General features: G+C 66.6%; 1 protein-coding gene across 2 annotated transcripts; it reads left to right on the forward strand.

Moving 5' to 3' along the window:
* The first annotated feature begins 1213 nt into the window (after window positions 1-1213).
* On the forward strand, window positions 1214-23110 carry WNK4 (WNK lysine deficient protein kinase 4). Of its 2 annotated transcripts, none has more exons than XM_074979228.1 (20): window positions 1214-1705; window positions 11478-11650; window positions 12086-12306; window positions 12519-12676; window positions 13559-13647; window positions 14033-14252; window positions 14788-15118; window positions 15456-15595; window positions 15685-15758; window positions 15895-16036; window positions 16447-16563; window positions 16641-16814; window positions 18222-18273; window positions 18550-18705; window positions 18993-19543; window positions 20140-20236; window positions 20380-20809; window positions 21029-21231; window positions 21689-21786; window positions 22078-23110. In XM_074979228.1, the coding sequence occupies exons 1-20, from the start codon at window positions 1214-1216 to the stop codon at window positions 22078-22080; spliced, it is 3921 nt and encodes a 1306-aa protein (XP_074835329.1). In that variant the 3' UTR covers window positions 22081-23110. The 2 variants fall into 2 exon arrangements, with proteins under 2 accessions (XP_074835329.1, XP_074835330.1); XM_074979229.1 differs by having other exon boundaries at window positions 1216-1705; window positions 21029-21230; window positions 21685-21786.
* The last annotated feature ends 793 nt before the right edge of the window (window positions 23111-23903 follow it).

Genomic DNA, 23903 nt, shown 5'->3' on the forward strand with positions numbered 1-23903 from the left:
TGAAAATGGGGGCTTGACAGAAGAAAGTTAATTCACCCTGGGTTATAGGAAGGAAGGAACTCCTGCCATAGCAGGGCATTTGTCATCCCCAGATCTCAAAACACTTTACGATGGAGGTCAGCAACATCCGCCCATTGGACAGATGGGAAAACAGGCTCAGAGAGAGGCAGTAATTTGCCAAAATCAGTGGAGGAACCAGGACCTCCTGAGCCCCAGGCCAGTGCCCTGGACTCCCTAATCTAAACCAGGCTCCTGCCTCTCCCACACAGCAACGTTGCCTGCATGGGAGGGAAGGTCTCGATCACTACTTGTGCCTTGATCTGACCCCCCCGCCACTCCCGGATATGAGTCCTCCCTTTACCTGGGCCCAGGAGGCAGCTGGCCCACAGGGCTCATTAGCCTGCAGTGGCCTGAGAGGTTTTTAGGCCCATGTGCTCCTGGTCCAGCAGTACTCCAATTTTTTTCCTCCATGGACAGAAAAAAATTTATGTGCACCAAGGCAGGTGCGGATGGGCACCACCCATAGAAACACGCTGCAGGCTGTGAGTGGCTGTGGGCGCTGTGCTAATTAGCTGGGTGGCACCTGAATCCCTCCTGGGCGCCTCCACTTTCGGCAACCCTGCTCCCTTGTCAGCCTTTGTGCGAAGAGGAGGGAGCCCATTTCTTCGGGGCCCCGGCATCCTGACACCACAGGCTTTCCTTCTGCCACAGCAGTGCTCCCCCGGAGACCCCTTGGGCGCCAGGCTCTGCCGTGCTCGGCGCTGTACACAGAACCACAGCAGGCCCTGAGCCAGGGCGGGGGGGGCGACCAGGTGACTCAGGGAACAAGGGGCAGGCGCAGAGCCCGCAGCCGGAGGACTGAAGGCCAGGCGGGCTTGTCCCGGCCACGTGGCTGGATGGGGCTGAGTTGTTATTGTTATTGTTATAGTTATTGTAGGGTTGCGCCTGCAGCTGCCCCACCCCCCACTGGGGAGGGGGAGGGGGAGGCGCTGCCCTGCCCCCAGCTCACCCACACCTGCGGCTGCCTGACCCGCGGCCGGCGCCCTGGCCGCTCTGCGGGCGGCGGGGGCGGGCCGGGGGCGGCGCCAGGCGGGCGGAGCTCGGCTCCGGGCAGCCCAGGGCTGGCGCAGCGCGCCCGGCGGCTCCCGTCCCAGTGCGGGCTCGGCGGCGCGGCGGCGCCCCCCGGAGCGGACCTTCACCCCCCCCCCCCCCCATGCTGATGCTGCACGTGGCCGGGCCCCCCGCGGCCGCCGCCGCCATGTCCCAGACCGAGGTGGATCTGGCCGGCTGCGGCATCGCCCTGGAGCCCGGGGCCCCCGGCCGGGCAGCCCCGCTCCGCAGCCGGGGGCGCCGCCGCGGCTCCTACAAGTTCAGCCGCCTGGGCCACGCGGCGCCGGGGGACCCCCGGGCTCGCCAGGGCGCGGCGCGCTCCGGCTGCGGCTCCGGCTCCGGCTCCGGCTCCGGCAGCGAGAGCGGCGGCCCGGCGCCCTCCCCGCCGCCCGCCGCCCCGGCCCCGGCCCCGGCGCCGGCCGAGAGCCGCCGGGCGCAGGAGGAGAACGAGGAGGTCGAGACCCGGGCCGTGGCCACCTCGCCCGACGGCCGCTTCCTCAAGTTCGACATCGAGCTCGGCCGCGGCTCCTTCAAGACCGTCTACAAGGGGCTGGACACCGAGACCACCGTGGAGGTGGCCTGGTGCGAGCTGCAGGTGGGCGCGGGGGCTCCCCGGGCGGCGGGGCTGGGAAATGGGGGGTGAGATGGGAGCAGCGCGAGGGGGCAGTGCCCGGAGGGGGTTGGGAGCAGTGCAGGGGGGCTGGGAAATGGGGGGGCTGGGAGAAGTGCGGGGGGGTCAGGGAAATGGGGGGGCTGGGAGAAGTGCGGGGGGGGCAGTGCCGGGGGGGGGCTGGGAGCAGTGCAGGGGGGCTGGGAGAAGTGTGGGGGGGCAGTGCCGGGGGGGGCTGGGAGCAGTGCAGGGGGGCTGGGAGAAGTGTGGGGGGGCAGTGCCGGGGGGGGCTGGGAGCAGTGCAGGGGGGCTGGGAGAAGTGTGGGGGGGCAGTGCCCGGGGGGGTTGGGAACAGTGCAGGGGGGCCACCCCTGAGAGCACTTGGCCCCCACCGGTGACCCCCAGCTATGCTTGAGAGCGCCCCGACTGCCACACCTGTGCCTGCAGGTGAGCAGGGCCAGGGGCACTTGGCTGCACAGCCTGTAGGCATGTGGGATGCTGGAGCGCCCGGTGCCTTGGCCACTGGCCAGCCGCAGCCCTTGGGGGTGGGGAGGAGACAGGGTACCCGCCAGGGTGGGGGCAGGATGAGGCCTCCTGAGTTCTTCAGGGGGAAGATGGGCTTGGGGAGGGTGCTGTGGCTCCAGGAGGTGGCCGATCGGCCGGCTGGGCAGGGTGCTTGGGGGAGGTGGTCCTGGCTGGGGCCTGTAATGTTCTGCGGGGGGAGGGGGGGGCCAGGAGCTGTCCGCCTGCCAGATCCCGAGCTCTCACAAGTGTGGGCGATCCTGTGTGGCATCCCTCCACCCACATCCAGAGGCCTCGCAGAGCAGCGCCCCCAGCTTGCGATTGCAGCGACGGCCGGGTGGGACTGCCAGCCAGCCTTGCAAGCTGCACGGCCTCTGCTCAGGACCCAATGTACCAAGCTGGGCTCCCCACCCCCAGCTCCCCTGGGCGTTACTTTAGGCTAATAGACGCTGCCTTGGTGCAAGGCAGCTCACGGCACTCAGGCCTCTGGGGGTGGCTCGGAGGTGAGGTTTGCATGGCAGTTCCCCCAAGCCCCTGGTGCTGGGTTGCTAGACAAGGCAGATTGGACAGAAGAGGACCTGGGCGGGTGCAGGAGGGAGAGAGGTCTCTGGAGCTTGACTGGTGCTCCTGGCTCTGCCTGTGGTGCTGGCAGGGCTAGGGAAGGCCACGTGGCTGGGCCGGCTCTTGTGCAGGGTTCCAGCTCTGTGGCTCCTTTCCCCAGAGGGATTCGAAAGTTGGGTTTGTGACGGGCAAGCGCTAGGCCCTGTTGGTGGTCCTGGGCTGAGCCCTGTGCGCTGCTGGCCCCCCCAAAGATGAGCTCAAGACATGTCTTCCGGATGTTAGGTGGGGTGCATGTGGGGGGTGGTTCCCCTGGACTCTGCCCCCTCAGTCAGCTTTAGCCTCAGTCTCTTACTCTGGTCACTTCTCCATCTGTTATCTCTGGCTCCTCCAGCCCCAGGTCTTGCCCCTGCCGGAGCTGTGGCCTCCTGTGGCTGGTACACGGGACCTGTGCAGCACAGGGTGATGTCTGTGACGTAGCAGCCTGAGCTGGCAGCCATCGATACTGAAGTAGCCGAATCCACGGCTGTTCCCCTGGGTGCCGTTGCTGCAGACGGACCGCAGCAGCCAAGCAGCGTGGGCTCTTGACTTCCCCCAGCCTGGGTTAGGTCCTGGGGTGCCGTGCCGGGGCCTGGTGTATCGTGCTCCCAGCTTCTCGCTGCTCAGGGCTCCCTGCAGCTCGGTTCTGCATCCGTCACCGCTTCCCGCTCAGCTCGTTCTCATGGCCGCGTGACGGCAGCGAGCTGGCCGGTCTCTGCTCCCGAGAACGTGTCGTCGTGTCTCAGGCCTTCGGCGCCAGGGGGCAGGTCGAATGCTCGGAGGGGCTGCTTCAGACGCCAGCTGTGCCCCCGTTGCTGTCTTCTGTGGAGCTGGTGCCTTCAGGTCCTGGTTTTGGGCACGGCTGGCAGGTGCCTTTGGAGCTCTTCCAGCTGCAGGTTAATGAGGTGCCTGTGGGTTATGAGCAGAGATTTGTTGGGCCCCTGGGGGTTGGTGGAGGATGATGCTGCCAGATGCTCGGTGGTCCCCTTAGGGGCTGGATGCAGGAGATGCTTTAACACGTCCGGAGCTGGTGCTTTGTGGTCCCCTCCAGCACCGCCCTCCCTCTGCTGGAGCTGGTGCGGGGAGGGGGCTGGTTCTGGGCTGCAGGGCTGCGTGGGATTTTTCCCTGCTGGAGGTCTCCACCTCTCCATACCGCCCCTCGCGATGGGCTTCGGCTGCCGTCCAAAATCCCAGACCACCGTCTTGTCCTTGGGGTGGCCGGCGCGGCTGCCGGTTCCAAGTCCTTGTTTATGCAGGAAAACGTGTCTTGCGAGTTTGTCTCCTGCCCCTGCGAGGGTGTGAGGCGTTGCTGGGCGCGCCGACCGCTCCTGGGAGGAGGTGCCCCTGCATGGCCGCGGGCAGTTCCGTGAGGAGGGGGCCTCGCACCCGGGGCAGCAGGCTGGCCGGGGCTGTCTGCCCTTCGCACGTTTGCTGTGTCCCTGAATGTTCTGTCAGAGCGTCCCACCTTCCACACATGCCGGCTGCCCCGTGGTGTTTATGGGGCTACGTCCCAGGGGCCAGAGCTCACAGTCAGCCTGTTTGCCCTCCGGGACCTGGCTTTCCCCAGGTGTGGCAGTTTGTTCTCTCTCGCTGGGTTGGCCATGTGCTGTGTGACAGGCATGTGCGTCCCTGCCCCGTTCTCTGCCCTTGCGGCTTCGAGGGGGCATCTGGGCACTTCTCTTAGCCCCAGGCTAGTTCTCCAGCCTGCCTGGGGGTTGCTGCTCCAAACCGGGTTTCCAGGCAGATCCCAGTCTCTCTCCCCGGGCCGCGTTCCAGGGGTGCCCGTCAGGCTGGGGGCATGTGTGGTTTGCGGGGTTGGGTGGGAGGTACCAGCAGGTGGCCTGCGTGGGGTGGGGCAGGGGAGCCTGTTGGTCCCCCTAGCCTGAAGGGCAGCGTTTGGCTGTGGTGTGGGTGTGGTGCAGGCAGCCTCTCGGCGTGCTTGTAAAGTGATGGGCGTGGGGGGAGCATGGAGCTCAGCAGCCCCCCGGCACAGTCGGTTATTGAGCACGCCAGCCCTGTTACCCTGTCCCTGGCTCTTCCCGCCTCTTCCAGCTCTGTGGCTACCCCTCAGTCCTGATCTCTGCTTCCCCCCCGAGAGCTCTGCCGGGGCCCCTCAGTCCCGACCCTCAGCCACCCCCCGAGAGCTCTGCCGGTGCCCCTCAGTCCCGACCCACGGCCCCTCAGCCACCCCTGAGAGCTCTGCCGGTGCCCCTCAGTCCCGACCCACGGCCCCTCGGCCACCCCCCGAGAGCTCTGCCGGTGCCCCTCAGTCCCGACCCACGGCCCCTCAGCCACCCCCCGAGAGCTCTGCCGGTGCCCCTCAGTCCCGACCCACGGCCCCTCGGCCACCCCCCGAGAGCTCTGCCGGTGCCCCTCAGTCCCGACCCACAGCGCCCCCCACTGCTCTTTTGAGAGCTCTGCCGGTGCCCCGCCGTACTGACCCACAACCCCCTCTGCTGCCCCTGGGTTAGGATTGCCTCGTTCAGCATCTCTCGTCCGCTGCCCCCCGTGCCCTGGGGAGCCATGGAGCACGTGAGGGGATCTAACAAGGCTGTTTTTGAGCCCTGTTCCTGCAGGGCCGCAGGCGCTGTGGTTCAAATATAGGCGTTTGCACCACAAGTAAAAGTGGCTGTGGTTGTGCCCGGGCAGAAATAGCTTTGTCCTGCGTCGGTCGCACAGTTGTCATTTATTGCCTTTCCAATAGAAATGGTCGTTTAACCTCATGCAGCAGCTCTGCCAGGGCCGCCTCAGTCCTGGCCTGGAGGGCTCCATGCCTGGTGTCTGCAGCCAGGTTTAAAGCTGTGGTTTTGTTGACAGGAGGCTGGGAGGGGAAACCAGAGGCCCAAAGTGGTCAATATTTGTTTATCGTGTGTGGTTTCCTGCAGCACCCCCCTACTAGCCGTGGGCAGTGGCATGGAGCTGGAGATGGCCAGGGCGGGCCTGTGCTCTCCCCTTACGCAGGGCGGGCCTGTGCCTTCCCCGTGCTGCTGAGGCCAGAGCAGAGCTGGGCAGGGGCTGGCAGACCCAAAGGGGCCCCCCCAGGTGGACAGGCACCCCCTAAGCATGCAGGGGCATTGGGGCTGCTGTTTAAGCGTCTGGGGCAGTGCCCCTGTGTGCCAGGCGCCTCCTAAATGCTGCCAGGACAGTCCTGGGCTCGAGATACAACACTGGGCTCCTGGACGGGGATGATGGGAGGAGGGTGACCCAGAACCCTTAGCTCATCTTGTGCGTAGAGACCTCTCTGTGCTGGGGTGTGGGTGGTTACGTTACACTCCAGGGCAGGGGGGGCCAGGAGCCATGTTCCCTGTAAGCGGAGCTCTTGGGCAGCCAGCCAGGAGAGATTCAGGTGCCCCCCCAGCTGATTAGCAGAGTGCCCACAGCCAGCAGCTTGTTTCTGTGGGTGGTGCACATCCCCTCATGGGGCCGTGCATGTAACAAAATTTATTCTGCACATGAATAGACAAAGTTAGCGGGACCCCGGGCCAGCAGCTTCTGGGGCATTTCAGGTCCCAGGGAAGGAGGCTTCAGTCCTGGGGGTGGCCTCCCTGTGTTCAGACTTCCGGTGTCTCTCGGGGCCAGGGCAGGCAGCTACCGTCTCCTCCAGCTCCATGGGTAGCAGCGCAGTGGGGCTGGGCTCTTGTTGGGGGGCCTCAGACTGGTGCATGCTGGGACGGTGCTGCCCAGGATGCCGCATGACACGGTGGGCTCCGTTCTGGTCGCTGCCTGTGTGCCGTGGCTGCTGCCGGGAGCCCTGGCCATTTCTCATGCTCACTGCTCTGTGGACACATCCCCAAACCCCCTTCCGCCCAGTGCCGTTCCCTCTCCTGGGGGACAGACCTCCCTCGGCCCCTGGCTGTACTGGTGGCAGCAGTGCAGGCTTGCCAGCTCCTCGGGGCAGGGCTGGGTGTGTAAATAGGTGGCAGATGCTGCTTGCATGGTGTGTGCGTGTGCAGGGGTGGGGGGGAGGCGTTCCTCCTGGCTGGGGTTGGGTTGGGGGGTTGCTGCCCCCACCCGACTGTCCCGGGAACTGCTCGTTCCAGGCCTGGTGGCTTCTGGCGCACGCTGAGGCTGGTTTTGCGGGCGGGGAAGCTGTTGAGCTTCATGGGAGCCAGGAAAACTTTGTCCCCTGCACCCCACTAGCTGAGCAACCAGGGGCCGGTGCGGCCTTGGGTGCATGGCCACGAGGGGAGCTGGGGCCGGTCCGGAAGCACGCGGAAGAGGTGAGCTCCCTTGGGATCCCAGTAGCGCGCTCTCGGCCACGGACCGGCTGCTCCCAGCTGGGAGAAGGTGACAGCAAACGGAGGCTGGGGCGGATCGCTGCTCCAGGTTGCCGATTCTCTAGGGCTGCAGCGAGTGGGGCTGTCCCAGGCTGGTGCTATTCCAGGGCTGAACCGCACTCCTCTGGTGACCTGCGGAGGCTTTTAGCTATAAATGCACCGTAATTATGGCAATGGCTCTCCTCTCCAGCCCGCAGAGCTCAGCCCTGCACAATGGGGCTTTCAGAGCCTGCTGCTCGGCTGCCCTGCCCAGGGCATCGCAGCAGCGCCGGGGCTGCAGCCAGAACCTCATAAACACCCTCGGAGAGGAAGAAACATGTAAAAATACCACATCGCCTCCCCCGACTCCGCCTCGGCAAGAGCCAATGAGAGCAGCGGGGTGGCTGGGGCCCGCTCCGGCAGGAGCGCACGTGGGTTGGCAGTGTGACCTAGCAGTCGGAGCCTGCTCAGGGACTGGGTTGCTGTCCTGCTGGCCTTCCTCGGCTGTAAGCTGGGGTGGGAGGCAGACGGGTGTCTGCAGAGCCCTTGGGGTGCTCGGGGCTGCTGTCGGGCTGCCCTGGGGCAAACCCCGGCTGTGGGCTTCAGTCAGATCATCGCTCCGGCTCCTCTGGTGCATGTGCTGGACACAGTTACTGGGCAGCCTTTCCCCTGCCCACGGGGACTGGCTGGAGCTCCCGCCATTCAGCGTGGCCGGGAGGAGGCCTGCAAGCGAGGGCTGGGTGCTTCCTCCTGGGGCTCGGCGCATCCTGTTGCTGGTGCTCTGTGTCCTGGCACGTGCCAGCCTGGTTATTGCTCTCCTCGCAGGGCTGCAGCCTTGCAGCTGTGGGGGCGGCACGATCCCTCCCTGCTTGCCCTCTGGTGCTCCAGTGGGTCGAGCCGGCGCGTCCTGTCCCGGGAGTGGGGAGCTGCCTCTGACTCTACCCTCTGGTCTCAGCAGCAGCTGGCAGCCTCAGGGAGCAGATTCCAGAGGTCCCTCGGGAGACATGGGTCCTGGGTGCCAGGCCAGCCACCTCTGCTCAGCAGACACCTCTGGGTCTGGGAAGCCCCCCTGGCACCACCTGGGCCTGGATGCTCTCAGGCGCTGAAGGACGCAGTGCTTCCGAGGCCTCCATCTTGCTGCTGCTGTTTGCAATTGACTGAGCTGTGGCTGGTCCCTGATGAGTTTGCTGGGGCTCAGCTGCCTGCCACTGGACATATTCATTGCTAGCTGGGAGAGGCCCCGGCTGGAACAGGGGGCGGCAGCAGGTTGGGACAGAGACAGTGACAGAGTGGGTGGTTTCCCCCTGGCCTCGGCTGGTCTGTCAGGTCTTCTACAAGTCAGCCTGGGCAGAGCCGGGGCAGGGGGCTTGGGGATTAGTTTTCTGGCCCTGGATCTGAAAGGCGCATTCATTGGTCTGGGCCGGGCCAGGGCCCCCGAAGGCATGTCTGAAAGGAGGGGATTGTGTGCCGCCCCATGTGGGGCGCAAGGCAGCTGCAGCCCGGCCGCGGGGCCAGCTCTGATGCAATGAAAACATTACGAAAGATCCCTGGGTGGATTTACAGCTGCTGCGAGCCAAGGGGCTGAGCGCACGGCTCCCTGGAGCCAGCAGCGTCCAGCGTTTAGGAACGCGGCAGCCGCGAGCCGTCGGCATCTTTGGCTGCGAATGCAGGGTCAGGAGAGCCTGTCGCAGCCGGGCAGCTCGGGGTCCCGCTTGCTGCCTGGCGCTGCGGCCAGCGGGGAGGGAGGGGGTAGTAGGGGTCAGCCTGAGCTCTGCTCTGATCGCAGAGGGGGCAGCTCCTTCAGAGCCACGTTCCCCCTCTCCTGGTCCTGCCCTGCCAGAAAATGCTGCCTCGCATGGCAGCCCAGGTGTGGACAGCGTCTGCTCTCTCTGCTTCAGGCTCATGTCGTTCAAGCATCTCCCTTATGCAAACCAGCCTGGCTGGGGCAGCTCCCCTCCGCGCCAGGCCTGGTTCCTTCGTGCTCCTCACTGCCCAGAGCCCCCTGTGCCAGGCTGGGGAGGGGGGTTCTCCAGACATCCCTAGGCTCTGCGAAGGAGGGAACCGGGCGGCTCCAGGGCCTGGTGTGCCAGTGGCCAGGCTGTGCTCCGGGAGAGGGGTTGATTTGTGGAGCACGTAGCGCCGCTGTGCTGGGACTCCTGAGCCTGGACAGCCAGCAAGGGGAGCAGGGCCAGGGGGAGCTGGGCCAGACAGCACCGGGACTGGGCAGCTGGTCTGACTTCATTTCACGTTTTGGAACGACCGGTTCCTTGGGATGGGTGCCCTGGCGGGTGGCTCTTTCCCTGGTCCCTGAGACAGCTGTTGTGGGCCTGCCCCCGGGCTGTGCCTGGATTGGAGGGCTTGTCGCCCCCTGGGAGCCTGCCAGACCCTTGGGAAAGTTCCCCAGCCCCTTGTGTGTGCTGAGTCGGTGTCATGGGGCCAGCCCCTGCTGGCCCACAGCGACTTGGCCTGGCCTGAGTGGCCCCAGCAGACCCTGTGGGCAGAGGGGAAGCTGCGTGGGCTGGCGCCAGCAGGCCTGGTGAGGAGATGCTGCTGGGCCAAGCCCCAGGGGGCAGGTGCCTGTGTCCTCCTGGCCGACCTTGGGGCTGAGCTCCCAGTCACGGTGCTTTAAGCCTCTGTCAGAGCTCAGCTTTTGCTTCCACTTTAATTAAGTCAAGCTGGAGGAAAATGGAGAAAGCCGAGCCAGAGCCTGGCGCGCCGGGGCTGCCGACAAAGGCCGCATTGAGGCTGGCGTGGCCTCTTGCCATAAAGGTGCCCTGTGTCTGCGCTCCCTGGCCAGCCACGCTCTGAACAAACGTCAGGAATTGTTACTCCTGGTGCCCAGGCCCTGGGGACTCTGCTGGTGGGGTGGGGGCGGGGGCATGCCAGGTGGAGGGGACCCATGGACACACAAGTGTCTCCTGGCCAGGGCCCTGTGCTGGAGGGCTGGACGTTCCCTTCTGGCTCTGTTCCCAGGGTTGCCACCTGAGGTACCTGAGCTCTGCTGAGCTGTTGGCGGGGAGGGAGGTCCCCAGGCCTTGCCCCTTCCCCGGCTGGAATAAGTGGGGGAAGCAGGTCGGGACAGAGGCCGGGGCTGGCGATTGATGCCCCAGGACAGTTGTGCTGGCGTGGAAATGAGCCCCTGTTCCTGTCCTCACGCTGGCATGTGCCCAGGCAGGTGGCCGGGGGTGGCTGGGGAGGGTTTGCCCCCAGCTTTGGGTGAAGGATTTAAATAAGAACGCGACACCGATCTACTGGCCAGCAGGGCCCATGGCTGCGGCAGGGAGGTGCAGACCCCTGTGGCTCCGGCTGTTGCTCCGAAGCCGTGTGGGCGCAGGCAGGCGGGCAGCATTTGCTGCCCGGTCCCACTGGGCGCAGAGGGCAATAGCCCCGTCCTGCCCCACTAGCCGGCAAGCTGCAGCCTCGCTGGGGAATCGCAGTGCACAGAGCCCGGCGGGGGGCTAGCAGGCGTGTGGCTGGCACCCGCCTCCCTCCAGGCCAGCCGCTGGGGGTGACTTCGGGGCTGCCCCTTCCCCATCCAGCTGGTCACTGAACTGGGGAGCAGCATGTCCCTGTGAGGCCGAAATGTCTCGCTCCTGCCCTGCCCTAGGGGGTGGGCTGTGGGGCAGCACATCCTTCTGCTTTGGGGGCCGGAACCCGGGAGGGGGCGGGTTGGCTGGGTCATTGAGCTGGCTGCCCCCATGCAGGACCCAGCTGTTTGCTGGGTGAAGAGTCTTGCTGTCCCTGCTTCCTCTCTCGGGTGAGTGGGCTCCCCGCCCAGCCCTGTCCTCTCCCGGTGCGACCCTGCCCCAGATATGGGCCGTCTCTGCTGATAAGCAGAGCTCGGGTGTTCAGGGAGAGTCGGGCTGCAGCGTGTCCAGCCAGCGAGATTAGCAGCTGCCAGCTCCCCAGCCCTGCTCTGGCTCCAGGGTGTGGGGGCAGCACCTGGCAGAAGCGTGGGGAGGATGCTGCTGTGCAAGGAGTCGCCCAGGCCATGGTGCCTGGCTCTGCTCGTCCCAGCTGCTCTGGACAGCGCACGGAGGGTTGCTGGGCCGGGCCAAGGCTGATGCATGGGGTGGTGGTGCCCCACGGGGCCAGTCTGGGCTCTGTACTGGGCGCCAGGGCAGGGCCTTGCTGCCGTCTGCCGCTGAGGTGCTGGGAGCAGAGGTAGCTGGAAGGAGGCAGGCTCGGTGCCTAGATGGGGACACAATGGGGCTGCACCTCGGGGTGGGAGGCTGGGGGCAGTCCGCAGCCAGGGTGTTTGCAGGGGCTTCGTGGCCAGGGTGTGGGGCAGCACAGCAGGGCCTGGGGGAGCTGCTTGGCAGGTTTCTGGGCTGGCACTGGCCCGGGTGGCCACTGACGCCCTCCCCGGGGGTTCCCCACAGACGCGGAAGCTCTCGAAGGCTGAACGTCAGCGCTTCAGCGAGGAGGTGGAGATGCTGAAGGGCCTGCAGCACCCCAACATCGTCCGCTTCTATGACTCCTGGAAGTCGGCCATCAAGGGCCAGCTCTGCATCGTGCTGGTCACCGAGCTCATGACCTCGGGCACCCTGAAAACGTGAGCGGGGCTGGGCTGGGGAGGCCACTGGGAGAGCCGGTTCGTGGCCCACACAAATGGGGCACCGGTGCCTGTGGGAGGCAGCGTCCCGGCGGGGTTGTGTGGTGCGTGGAGACGGAGCAGGGCTCTGAGGGGCTGGGGGAGCCTGGCTGCTCTGTGTGACGGCTCGTGCAGCGCAAGCTGTGGGCATAGAGAGGGCGGGCTCCGTGCAGCCCGTCCAGCGACCCCGCAGCTTGGGTGGTGCCGGGCCGAGGGCCGCCTCCTGCTTGGTCCCAGCCGGGCACCGCCAGCCTGCCTTTGCAGCAGCCCTCGAGCAGCTCTGGCGACAGAGGGACCCAATTGCCTGGAGCCCGGGGCCGGCCTGGCGGCTCTGTGCTCTCTCCGGGCGTCTGTGCCGGGGAGCTCCCCTCACGTCCCCGGCGCCTGGCCCCGCAGCTACCTGAAGCGTTTCAAGGAGATGAAGCTGAGAGTCCTGCAGCGTTGGAGCTGGCAGATCCTCAAGGGGCTGCACTTCCTGCACACGCGCTCGCCCCCCATCATCCACCGCGACCTCAAGTGCGACAACATCTTCATCACCGGCCCCACCGGCTCCGTCAAGATCGGGGACCTGGGCCTGGCCACGCTCAAGCGGGCCTCCTTTGCCAAGAGCGTCATAGGTACCGGGGGGGGTAGGGCCGCCTCGGGCTGGGCCCCTGGGGCAGGCTGAGGGGCCGCACAAGGCCAGGGGGAGGTGGCTACCGCCAGCCTGGCTCCAGGCTGAGGTGGGAGCCGGGGAGGGGGCGCTCAGCCAGCCCCCCCCCCCCAGCCTTGCGGGGCAGGCTGGTGCTGGGCAGTGTGGGGCTGAATCACCCCCTCCCCCTCGCCCCAGGCACCCCGGAGTTCATGGCCCCCGAGATGTACGAGGAGAAGTATGACGAGGCGGTGGACGTGTACGCCTTTGGCATGTGCATGCTGGAGATGGCCACCTCGGAGTACCCCTACTCGGAGTGCCAGAACGCTGCCCAGATCTACCGCAAGGTCACCTCGGTGCGAGCCTGTTTGGGCACCAGTGGGGGGGCCCCCTCCCGGCCTTGCTGCTGTCCGGGATCTTGGGGACGCCCTCCCCAGCCCGGCCCTCCGCTGACATGTCCCCTACGTCCCGAGGCTGCTCGGGAGCAGCACCAGGCCCGGGGGCAGAGGCAGCTCCAGGCTGGCGCCGGAGCCGCAGCCGCAGCCGAGCTCTCGGGTCTGTTGTCCAGCCCCTGGGCTGAGAGGTGGGTTAAGGACGCACGCGGCGTCCCTGGGAGGCGGCGCCCACCCGTTTCCCCATGCTCCCTGCCGGGCCGCCCGCAGCAGGCTTCTGTCTGGGGGAGGCTTGGGGTCATTCACACGCTGCTCCTGGCAGCTGCTGCCAGCACCAGTGCTAATGGAGCAGAACCAGGGAGCTGGCTGTAAACCTGGTCCGATCCGCTGCCCCGGGCCAGCTCCCAGCCTGGACAGCCTGTAGCCAGCCAGATCCAGCGCAGAGCTGGTCTCCTCTGTGACCTCCTGTCCCCTCGTCCCAGAATGGCTCTGCCACCGGCTCAGGGCGGGGAGAGGCTGGTCTGCCTGGCTCCTCAGGGACTGCTGCTGGGTGGGTCCGCTCAGCCTGAGCCACTGGCAGGCCAGGGGCTGGCTAGGCCCTGCCAGAATTGGGGTCTGTGTCCCTGGGGCGGGCGGCCCAGCCCCTCCCGTGCTCACTTAACCTGCGGGTGCTGGGAGTCGGGTCCCCAGAGCCAGAGGGGGCAGCCCCGGATGTCACAGGGCCTGGCTCGGCTCTGCCCTGCACGTCAGCTCAGCGCTGCTGGAGCTAAAGGCCAGAGGGGGCTGCGGAGCTGCCCGGGCAGGGCCTGTCCAAGGAGCGGCCTGACGGTGGGGGTCTCCCCACAGGGCATGAAACCCAACAGCTTCTACAAGGTGAAGGTGCCGGAGCTGAAGGAGATCATTGAGGGCTGCATCCGCATGAACAAGGCGGAGAGGTGGGGGCAGGCGCATGGTGCCACGGGGTGGGGCAGCCCAGGGTGTGGGGCCACTGGCGTGCAGCAGGGTGAGGTGGCTTTGGTGGGGGGGGCTGATGGAGTGGAGCTGGGAGTCCTCCCTGGTGTGAGGCTTGGGGAGCCTGTGGGGTGCAGCAGGGCTGGGTGGTTTGGGGGGCTGATGGGGTGGGGGTCGCAGGTCTCTGGAGCCGGGGGCGCTGGGCTGGGCTAGCAGATGAGCCAGGGTGCCCTGCTGTTGGCTCAGCCCGTGTGCTGGGCTCTGCCCTTTGTCGGTTTGGGCTGCCGGAAGCTGAGCCGGGTGGGACCCCGTGCCGGGCAGGTGGCCCCTTCCTGTGCTGAGTCCCCGGCTGACCGGCCTGTCCACCAGGTACACCATCCAGGACCTGCTGGAGCACTCCTTCTTCCAGGAGGACACGGGGGTGCACGTGGAGCTGGCCGAGGAGGACGATGGAGTCAAGTCCGGCCTCAAGCTCTGGCTGCGCATGGACGACACCAAGAAGCTGCACGGCAAGTACAAGGACAACAATGCCATCGAGTTCCTCTTCGAGCTGCACAAGGACGTGGCTGAGGAGGTGGCCCAGGAGATGGTAGGTGCCCGCGGGGGGGAGGGGTGCAGCCCTGCACCTGCCCGGCAGAGGGGGAGACGGCGATCTGGGCCAGCCCCGTTCCTCTGGCTCCCTGCGACCCACCATGTGTCTCCCACACGGCCTGCAGCGACATTGGGGTAGCCCCTCTGATCTGTGCCCCTGGATCCTCTGATCTGTGCCCCGTGCTCCCTGCGACCCACCACGTGCCTCCCACACAGCCTGTGGCTCCGTCGGGGGCAGCCCCTTGGACCCATGCCCTGGCCCCTCCGATCTGTGCCCCGGGATCCCTGCGACCCACCACGTGCCTCCCACACAGCCTGTGGCTCCGTCGGGGCAGCCCCTCCAATCTATGCCCTAGCTTGCTCCTGCCCAGCATCTTACCCTCTGCCTTGGCTTCCCCTGGCACAACCAAGCCCCAGTCCCTTAGTCTCCCCTGCCGTTGTGCACTGACCTCGCCTGGGCTTGGCTTGCTGCCTCCCCGAGTGTCTGGCCAGGCTGGGCCAGGGCAGGGCCTGATGCGCCCGGCTCCCTGCAGGTGACGCTGGGCTTTGTGTGCGAGGCCGACTACAAGCTGGTGGCCAAGGCGGTGCGGGACCGGGTGGTCACCATCAAGCGCAAGCGGGAGAAGATGAAGCGGGCGCAGGCCGAGCTGCAGCACCAGGAGCCGGAGCAGGCGCCGGGCCTCCTGCACCTGCTGGAAGAGCTGAAATGCCCCTCGGGAACTAGCGCTCCGCAGCCCTCCCCGGCCACGCCCGGCTCCGGGGACTCCGTCTTTGGGGGGTCCTTCCCCCCGGAGCCCGAGGAGCCCGAAGCAGATCAGCACCAGCCCTTCCTCTACCGGCACACCAGCTACTCCTCCACCACCTGTGCGTGGGCAGCGGCGCCTCTCGGGGGTCGGGGGTGGCCCTCAGCGGGGGTGGTGACGTTGGCCTGAGCCTTCCTGTGCTGCAGGGAGGGGCAGCCTCTCGGTGGCATCTGCAGGGGGCATTGCTGGGGGCCTGGACCATGCCGTCCTGGTGCCCCGGCAGGGCTTGCTCGAGGCAGCGGCTCCTTGTCCTCTCCTGGGAAAGAGGGGCCAGAACCAGCAGCTCCCAGGGGGGCGGGGGGAGACTGAAGCTGGGCGGGAGCGGGGGCTTGCCTTAGCCCTCCCCTGCGGGTGGGAAGGGCGCCCGGCCCGGCTGCTCACCCTGCTCTGCTCCCCAGCCGACTGTGAGACCGACGGGTACCTGAGCTCCTCTGGATTCATGGACTCCCCAGACCTGTCCCACTGCCACTCGGGGCCCTTCTCCAGCGGCGACCCGTCCAGCCCGCCAGCTGCCCAGCCAGAGAGCTGCTTCCCTGAGGTGAGTGGGGCTTCACGCCTCCCCGGGGCCCCTGGGTGCTCGCTGCCGGGGGAGCCCTGGTGCCCCTCACGCCAGCCTCTCCCTTGCAGAGCATCGCGGTGAGCTTGCCCTCTGAGCGCCTGCCCTCTGCCCCGGCCAGCGAGATCTCTTCCCCGGTGGACAGGTACGGCTGCGCCCTGCTCCAGTGGCAGGGCCCCTAGCCCCACCCGGGAGGCAGTGGGCGCCTTGGGGGGCAGGTGGGGTTGGCTTTGTGTAACTCTCGCCCGTGTGCTATGCTGCTGCCTGGCCCTGCCCCCCAGCTACGCATCCGACGTGGCGTCCGGCCTGAGCGACGGCTGCGAGGGGCTCTCGGCCAGCGAGCGCGGTGCCAAGCTGCCAGCCAAGCGGGCCTCGGGGAAGCTGCTCCGGCGCCGCGCCCGGTCCAGGCTGCGGATCACCAATGTAAGTGCCCAGGGGCAGAGGTGTGGAGGGGGCTCGTGGGGACAGGGAGACTGGGGGGCCCAGAAGTGGTGGGGAGACAGGGAGATTTGGGCAGGGGATCAGGGAGACCGAGGGGCTTGGGGAGGTGGTGGGGTGAGCTCCGGCCTGACCTCCGTTTTCTCCCCATTCCTGGCCCTGTGGGGTCTGCAGAGGCTGCTCCAACCTCGGGGCCCTGCTCCGCTTCCCCTGCGTGGAAGCACAGCCAGCCCCTCACCCGTCCAACGTGGGCCCCCCAAGCCTGCCTGTCTCCACAGGCAGAGGAGCAGGGCCCTGGCCTCTCCCTGTGCGTTGCATGGCCCCAGTTCCTGGTGGGGGTGCCTGGGGTGCGGGGGGTGTCCCTCACAGCCGCCTGGAGCCGCCCTGCCCCACAGATCTCGGACAAGAGCGACCGGGTGGTGGAGTGCCAGCTGCAGACCTACAACAACAAGATGGTGACCTTCAAGTTCGACCTGGATGGGGACAACCCTGAGGAGATCGCGGCTGTCATGGTGAGGGCCGGGGCCCGGTTGGGGTCGCTAGGTTGGGGTCCTGTGCCCAGCCCTGACCGGCCTGCTCCGCCCCACAGGTCAGTAACGAGTTCATCCTCCAGTCGGAGCAGGACAGCTTCATCCATCGCATCCAGGACATCATCCAGCGCGTGGAGACCCTGCTGCGCAAGGACGGGCCTGGGGCCGCCAGGGCGGGGGGCAGCCTGCCGCCGGAGAGCCTGTCGCCCACCGATGTCGCCAATGGCCTCCCGGTGAGCGGCTCCCACCCTCCCGGCGAGCCCCCCTGCACCTCCCCGGCCTCCCGGCGAGCGGCCCCCACCCCTCCACGCCCCACCCTCCCGGCAAACCCCCTGCCCTCCATGCCCCGGCCTCCCGGCAAACCCCTTGCCCTCCCGGCAAACCCCCTGCCCTCCACACCCCACCCTCCCGGTGAGCTCCCCTGCACCTCCCCAGCCTCCCAGTGAGCGGCCCCCACCCCTCCATGCCCCACCCTCCCGGCGAGCCCCCCTGCACCTCCCCCGGCCTCCCGGCGAGCGGCCCCCACCCCTCCACGCCCCACCCTCCCAGCAAACCCCCTGCCCTCCACGCCCCGGCCTCCCGGCGAGCCCCCCTGCACCTCTCCCGGCGAGCGGCCCCCACCCCTCCACACCCCACCCTCCCAGCAAACCCCCTGCCCTCCACGCCCCGGCCTCCCGGCGAGTCCCCCTGCACCTCTCCGGCCTCCCGGCGAGCGGCCCCCACGCCCCACCCTCCCGGCAAACCCCCTGCCGTCCACGCCCCGGCCTCCTGGCGAGCCCTCCTGGCAAACCCCTCTGCACTTCCCCTGGCTTCCCGGTGAGCGGCCCCTCCACCCCCAGCCTCCTGGTGAGCCCCCTCAGCCCCTCCTCCACCTCCCCTCCATCCTGGCCTCTTGGTGAGTGCCCCCTGTGCTCCACCTCCTCTGCCCCCCGGCCTCCTGGTGAGTACCCCGTACTCCTCCCCCCGGCCCCCATGTCCTGGCCTCTCAGCGGGTGCCCCGCGGTGAGTGGCCCCCACCCCTGGTCAACACCTCCAGGGGCCCTGGCTTCCCAGTGAAGGCCTCCCTGCCCACTGGCAAGTATGCCTTCTCCTCAGCGATCCCTGTGAGCTGGGCACTGGGGCAGCCCCCCTGGAGGGATTCAGGGGCCACCACCCAGCTGATAAGCCGAGCGCCCGCAGCCAGGGCGTGTGTTTCTCTGGGTGGTGCACCTCTGCCTACACCTTGGTGCACGTACCAAAACTTATTCTGCGCATGGACGGGAACCCTCCTTCTGCTCCTGCCACAAGGCAACGTGGCCTGTGCCAGAGCCTGATCTCACCTGCCTGCGGGGAGCTGCTCTGCACGGAGATGCTGGCTGGTGTCCACAGGCCGAAGTCGGGTGCACGAGTGGCTCCCTGTCGGCCAAGCCCTGAGCGAGGGGCGCTCCCGGCAGGCAGGCAGCTCTTGGGGAATTGGCTCTCCTCAGGCTGACCACACCCCTCCCTCCAGCTCCCGCCGCCCCATGCGCCCCTCTGTGAATGCCCAGCGTGCGCCTCTGCCCCGGGTCATTCCGGGGCAGCAACTTCTACTGCCCCAGGGCAGGGGAGGAGGGTGCCACAGCTCCAGCCCAGTCCCTCACTGACCCTGTCTCTCGTTGCAGGCAGAGCTGCAGGCGCTGTCACGCTCCATCTCGTCCTCGTCCTCGCTCAGCGGTATGTGCTTCCCACCAAGGGCTGCCCCTGCCCTGGGGCCGCCAGCCCCCGGGGGAGCTGAGCCAGACAGCTCCGGGCTGCCTGCTGGTTTGCAGCGGGGTCAGGCCTGCGGTGAAAGGGCAGCCCCTGCCGGTGGATGGCCGCCTGCAGCTCAGTTGCGCTGTGGAGGGAGAGGCCTGTGCCACCCTGCTCAGCAGCTGGCCCCAGCGCGAGGGAGGGCTTGGGAGGGCCTGGCAGCTGCTCGGTGCTGGCTCTGACTCCCAGCTTCTGTCCCAGACCTGGGCTGCAGCAGCCCTGGCTTGTCGGAGCTGTCTCCAGTCCAGCCCTCGCTCAGCGGCTCCCCTTCTGAAAACGACCTCCTCGGCCTCGCAGACGCTCTGCCGGCGACCCAGCCAGTTGGGCTGCAGCCACTGCTCCCAGCAGCACCGCTAGGTACTGGCCGGGGCACCAGCCTCCCTGCCTTCCCTACGCCAGGTCATAGCCATGCTGGGCCAGAGAGGCTCCCTGCACCCGCCTGAGCTGACAGCCGGGGGCGGGAACACCCTCGCTGCAGCCTGAGCCGGCGACAGGGGAAGTGAGGGTGGGAAGCTGGGGGCGGGGGCTGGGGAAGGGGATCCCTAGATGGGAGGGGGTGGTTGGTGGGGCACATGGCTGGGGTTGGATGGGGACATGGTTAACCCTTCCCCTCCTGGCCCTGCTCACCCCTTCCTCCCCCACAGGTTCCCCCAGCGCGGCTGTATGGAGCTGGCCCTCCTCCTCGGCGGCGCCCGGCCTGGCTCCATACCAGCTGCCAACGTCCCAGTTGTTCCCCCAGACAGCCGGGCCAGGGCTACAGGTTGGGAGCTCCCTGCTGCCTACCACGCCGCCCGGGGGAGGGCTGAGCAGCTTGGGCCCCCTGAGCCCGCCCGTGAACACCACCATGCCCCCCTGGTCCCCTGCCGCCTCCCCCTTGTTCTCGCTGGCTGAGATGTTCTCCCTGGCAATGATGAGCGTGGCCCAGACTCTGCTGCCGTCCGTCTCCTCGGCTGCTGCCCCGCCCGGCGAGCCCCTGCCCCCTGCCCCGATCCCTCGCCCGCAGGCCCTGTACCTGGGCCCTGACCCCCCAGCCCTGGCAAAGCCAGCACCGCCCTGCAATGGGACCCAGGACCCCCACACCACCCCCGTTTGGGGGGCAGCTCCTGCCCCTCAGAGCCTTGGAAGGAGCCATACTGGGGAGAGTCTGCTGTCATCGGTGGGAGCTCCTGCCGCAGGGGGACCAGCCAGCGGCTCGGTAAGCCCCCCCGGAAGGCGCTGCAGCCTGAGGTGGCTTAGACAGCTCCCGGAAGGGGCTGGGCTGGGAAGGCCTCAGGGCCGTGGGGGGTACAGCCAGGCCATGCCCCCACCCCAGTGCTTTGTGTAAGGCTGGTGGGAGGGGGCCGGCTGCACGCTGTGCCCTCTGCTGTGGAATGGCCCGGGGGGTGGGTTAGAGCAGCCCTGGGGCTGGTGTTCCGCGGGGAGGATGAGCAGCTGCCTCCCAGCCAGGCCTGGAGCTGTCCCTTAATCCAGAGTCTTGGGCCTGAGCCAAAGAGCCGCAGCTCAATCCCTGGCCTGTCTGTGCTTGGGGATTAGATGGCTGCATGCGTAGTTGGGGGTGACCGGGGGGGAGGGGGGCTGTGCCCCCTCTGCGTGGCTGGGGGGAGCCCAGGAGGGGCCCTGTGTGTAGTTGAGGGGTGGCTGGGGATGTGTGTGGGGCCCTGTGCATGGCTGGGAGAGGGCTGGGGGGGCCTGTGCGTGGTCGGGGGGTGGCTGGGGAGGGTGCATGGAGCCCTGTGTGCGATGGGGGGTGGCTTGGTGCTCCCTAACATGGCTCCTGGGCTTCTCTCCTAGGTATCCCCCTGCTCCCCGAAACCCAGCAGCCACCTGATTGTCTCCGAGTCGCCTGCCCCCGGCCCGGCCAAGACCCGGCTCTCCCCTATCAACGAAGGTAAAGGCCTGTGCCGGACGAGGTTAGGGCAGCTGCCCGTGGCTGGGCTGTGGGGACCAGGCTGGCGTTGCAGGGTGAGGCATGCCCAGCCCAGCCCAGACCTGCCCTGGCCTGCTAACCTGCCCTTTCCCGTTCATTCCCAGAGGCCAAGCCCCAGATTCTGGGCCGGTTCCAGGTGACCATGGCCAAGGACCCAGCCAGCAGCCCCCTGAGGCAGCAGAGTGAGAGTGAGCCGAGCAGCCTGGAGCCCTGGGAGCGGGCAGCTGGTGCGTCCGCCCAGCCCTCCGTGCCCAGCTCCTCTGCCACAGAGAGCAGCACAAGCCACGACTCGGACTCCGTCCCGGACACCCCAGTGCAGGACCCGGACGAGCTGCTGGCTGAGGAGGGGACGCCGGTGGCACTGGCAGAGAGCGACCAGGAGGGGGCTGGGGAGGAGGGCGCCCCAAGTGCTCAGCAGGCCGTGGTGAGCCAGGTGTGGATGAGCTACGCCCCCAGCTTGTCCTACCTGAGCAGTGACGACACTGAGAGTGAGGATGAGGAGATCTGGGAAGAGCTGCAGAGCCTGCGCCAGAAGTGAGTTGGGGGTCAGGGGGGGTCGTGCTAGGCCTTTTCCACAGGGGAGGGGGCTGGCCCTGGCCCTGGCCGGGTGCCATCTGTGCTAGGGACCTCGGGCGGGCTCTTCTCCCACATCCCTCAAGGGAGCTGCTGGAATGGGGACCTGTCACCCCAAGTCCTGCCAGGCTCCTCCCTAGGAGCAGCTGGGCGAGACCCTGACGGCCTGGCTGTCCCCAGGCACCTCTCGGAAGTGCAGACCCTGCAGGCCGTGCAGAAGAAGGAGATTGAGGAGCTCTACTTCCGCATGGGGAAGCAGCCGCCCCCTGGCATCCTGTCGCCGGCCGCCATGCTCTCCAGTCGCCAGAGACGCCTCTCCAAGGGCAGCTTCAACCCGTCCCGGCGCAACAGCCTGCAGCGGCTGGAGCTCTCGCAGAGCGCAGGTACTGCCTGGTGCTGGCGCAGCCCCCGCCGCCCTGCAGTCCTCTGACAGCCCGCAGGTCCTGGCTGGCACCTGAACAACCCCCACCACCCTGCTGTTTTTCTCACAGCCTGCAGGAACTGGCTGTTCCCTGCTGGCACCTGCACACGCAGCTTGCTGCTACCTGCTGGAGCCTGACCCTCCCTGTCCCGGTTCTCACTCCTGCCACCTGGCATTCTCCTGTGGCCGCAGCCTGCCTGGGGCGTGTGTTGTGGGGACCTGTTTGGGGCTATACCCTGGGTTGCCCGGGGATTCTCAGCTCTCCCTGCGGGGGTGGCTCTGACTTGTATGTTGCGTGGTAGGGCAGATGTTCCCACACGCCAGCTGGGCACCATGACTGGGCACCTGGCGGCTGCTCAGTGGCTGCTCAGGCCTCCCAGCCTGTTGTCTCCATCTCCTCCCCCGCTGACTCTCTGCAGGCATCATGCGCAGGAACTCACTGAGCGGCAGCAGCACCGGCTCACAGGAGCAGCGGCCGACCAGAGGGGTGACCTTTGCTGGAGACCTCAGCCGAATGGTGAGGATGAAAGCTGGGGGCCCTCCTGGGTTGTAGGATCCCACCGCACTAAGTCAGTACCTCCCCATGGACCAAGCTGCCTGTGGCACAGATTAGCATATGCTGGAGTGACTGACTGGAACACCCCAGAGTGACCTGGGCCAGGCTCCCTGTGGTGGAGCCAAACTTGTGGCTTAGTCTCTGAGAGCATCCAGGGGTGGGTGGCTCCTGTCCGCAGGCCCCTCAGGGTGAGCAGCCTCTGCTGGGAGCCAGCACAAGTTCAGCCCCCCCCTCCCCCGTCTCTCTCTGCAGTAACACCTGCCAGCACCGATTTTCATGGACTACCTCAGCCACGTGCCAGCTGCCATGGAGGCAGGGGAGAGGCTCTGCTGGGAGTTGGCCAGGCAGTGCCCTACCCCACAGGCGTGGAGACAGCACTGGCCCTGCTGCTGAGAATAGAGACTCCTGCCCTTCTGTGCTCCTCCCATCTTTGTGCTGGTGGAGCTGAGCCCCCTGGGGTCTGCTATGGGTGCGCACAACCCGGCCAGCGGGGACTTCTGCCTTTGTCTCAAGAGCACCAGGGAGGATCTGCACCTAGGCCCAGGCCCTGCCCTGCCCGGTTCACCTGCTCCCCAGCATGGACTGCCCCTGGCCAAGCTTGGGGGCTGGGAAGGAGGCTGAGGGGCAGCAGGCCTGACAGGACAATTTCTTCCCCTCCCCCTAGTCCTGTTGGCTGAGGAATGCCTTCTGCTCTCTGACTCAGAGCTTCCCCCCTGTTCATCTGCTCCCACCAGATACCCTCCCAGAATCCTTGGGGGGTGGCAACAGGGTCACCTCCGGGACAGGCCCAGGCTGGGTGAGGTGTGGCTGATGTGGCCTCTGCCTGGACAGACAGCACTTGGTCATAGCACCCTGAGTGAGGCCCTTGGGTCACAGTTGCTGAAGACCAGGGCCTGGGCTGTAGGAAACGCAGGTGCAGATACTGTTCCTCCACCATACACCTTACCTCTGTGCTTTCTTTACTCCAGCCCCATGGCAGCAAGAGGGCTGCTGCCCTCTGCACTGGGGCTGAGTTCTCAGTGCCTCTGCCCCAGAACTAGAAACCAGTGGCAGTGGACCAAGTGCATTTATGCCTTTGTGCTAAGCCTTTCTCCTTGGCAACAGGAGTCAGGCCTGCTGCCTTAGCTAGCAGGAAACCTTGGGAGTTCTGCTTGCTTTCTGGTAGGGCCAGGCGCCCAGCAGGGTGACACCTGGCCTTGCCCTCAATAGGACACAAACTGACCTTGTTGTAAAAGGCTTTGTAGAGATTCTGTACAGTTGTTGTGAATAAAACGGATCCACTGGGGATCACTGTGGTTGCACTGATCTGTGGGGTGGGACTGCAGCAGCTGGTGCATCTTGTAATCAAATCTATTGTTCTGTAGGATGGCAGGTAGGAGGGGGACACAGCCCTGCTGTGTTCACAGGGTAGGGGGGCAGAAGATGACCCCTGGGCAATACCATGTCCTACTGTGAATTCAGGATGAACTGGAAATCTCATTTCTTCCTTCCCTTCCCCACACACTTTCACACTGAAGTCTCAGGTAAATGTGGATGGCAAGGAACAGGCCCAGGGCTGGTAGGCTGCCACCAGCTTCCTTAATAAGCATTGGAAGCACACTTCCCAGCCAATGGCCTGTATTGGAACATGACAGTCAACAGTTACTGGTTCTGCTCCACCCTTTGCAAGGGCAGAGGAAGGAGTGTTTCCCCTGGAGGCTGGACTAGAGCTGCCCTTTTCCTTGGGAGTCTTCTCTGGCAGTGAGGGGTGTGGTTTGTATCCCATCCTGTGAAAGCAGCACCTGTGTGTCTACTGCAGTAGGCCTGGAAGCAGCCTATAACCACCCTGCCCCATTGCTTCACTGAGTGGGTTTTTCCCTTTCCCCAGAATAGGTACGGGCACCATCAGTCAAGGGTCACGCTGGCAGCTTGCACCACAAAGTTGGTTTTGTTCATATCCTGAAAGTTGCATCACCTTTTAAGGACTGAGTCATTCACTTCCAGGTCTAGCTCCCACCCCACCCTTAGTGCCATGGGGCTGTGGAAGTGACTGCAGCAGAGAGAAGACTATTTGGGCAACCCTGTACTTCCCCTCTCCA

This window comes from Carettochelys insculpta, chromosome 28, assembly GCF_033958435.1.
Source record: "Carettochelys insculpta isolate YL-2023 chromosome 28, ASM3395843v1, whole genome shotgun sequence".
Classification (NCBI taxonomy): Eukaryota; Metazoa; Chordata; order Testudines; family Carettochelyidae; genus Carettochelys; species Carettochelys insculpta.

What these genes read in the sequence shown, in the direction of transcription:
- WNK4 (XM_074979228.1), top strand. Translation starts at nt 1,214, where the DNA reads ATGCTGATGCTGCACGTGGCCGGGCCCCCCGCGGCCGCCGCCGCCATG. An exon ending in AGGAGGTGGCCCAGGAGATG is followed by an intron (nt 14,253 to 14,787) that starts GTAGGTGCCCGC and finishes GGCTCCCTGCAG; the next exon opens with GTGACGCTGGGCTTTGTGTG. An exon ending in GGGGACCAGCCAGCGGCTCG is followed by an intron (nt 19,544 to 20,139) that starts GTAAGCCCCCCC and finishes CTTCTCTCCTAG; the next exon opens with GTATCCCCCTGCTCCCCGAA.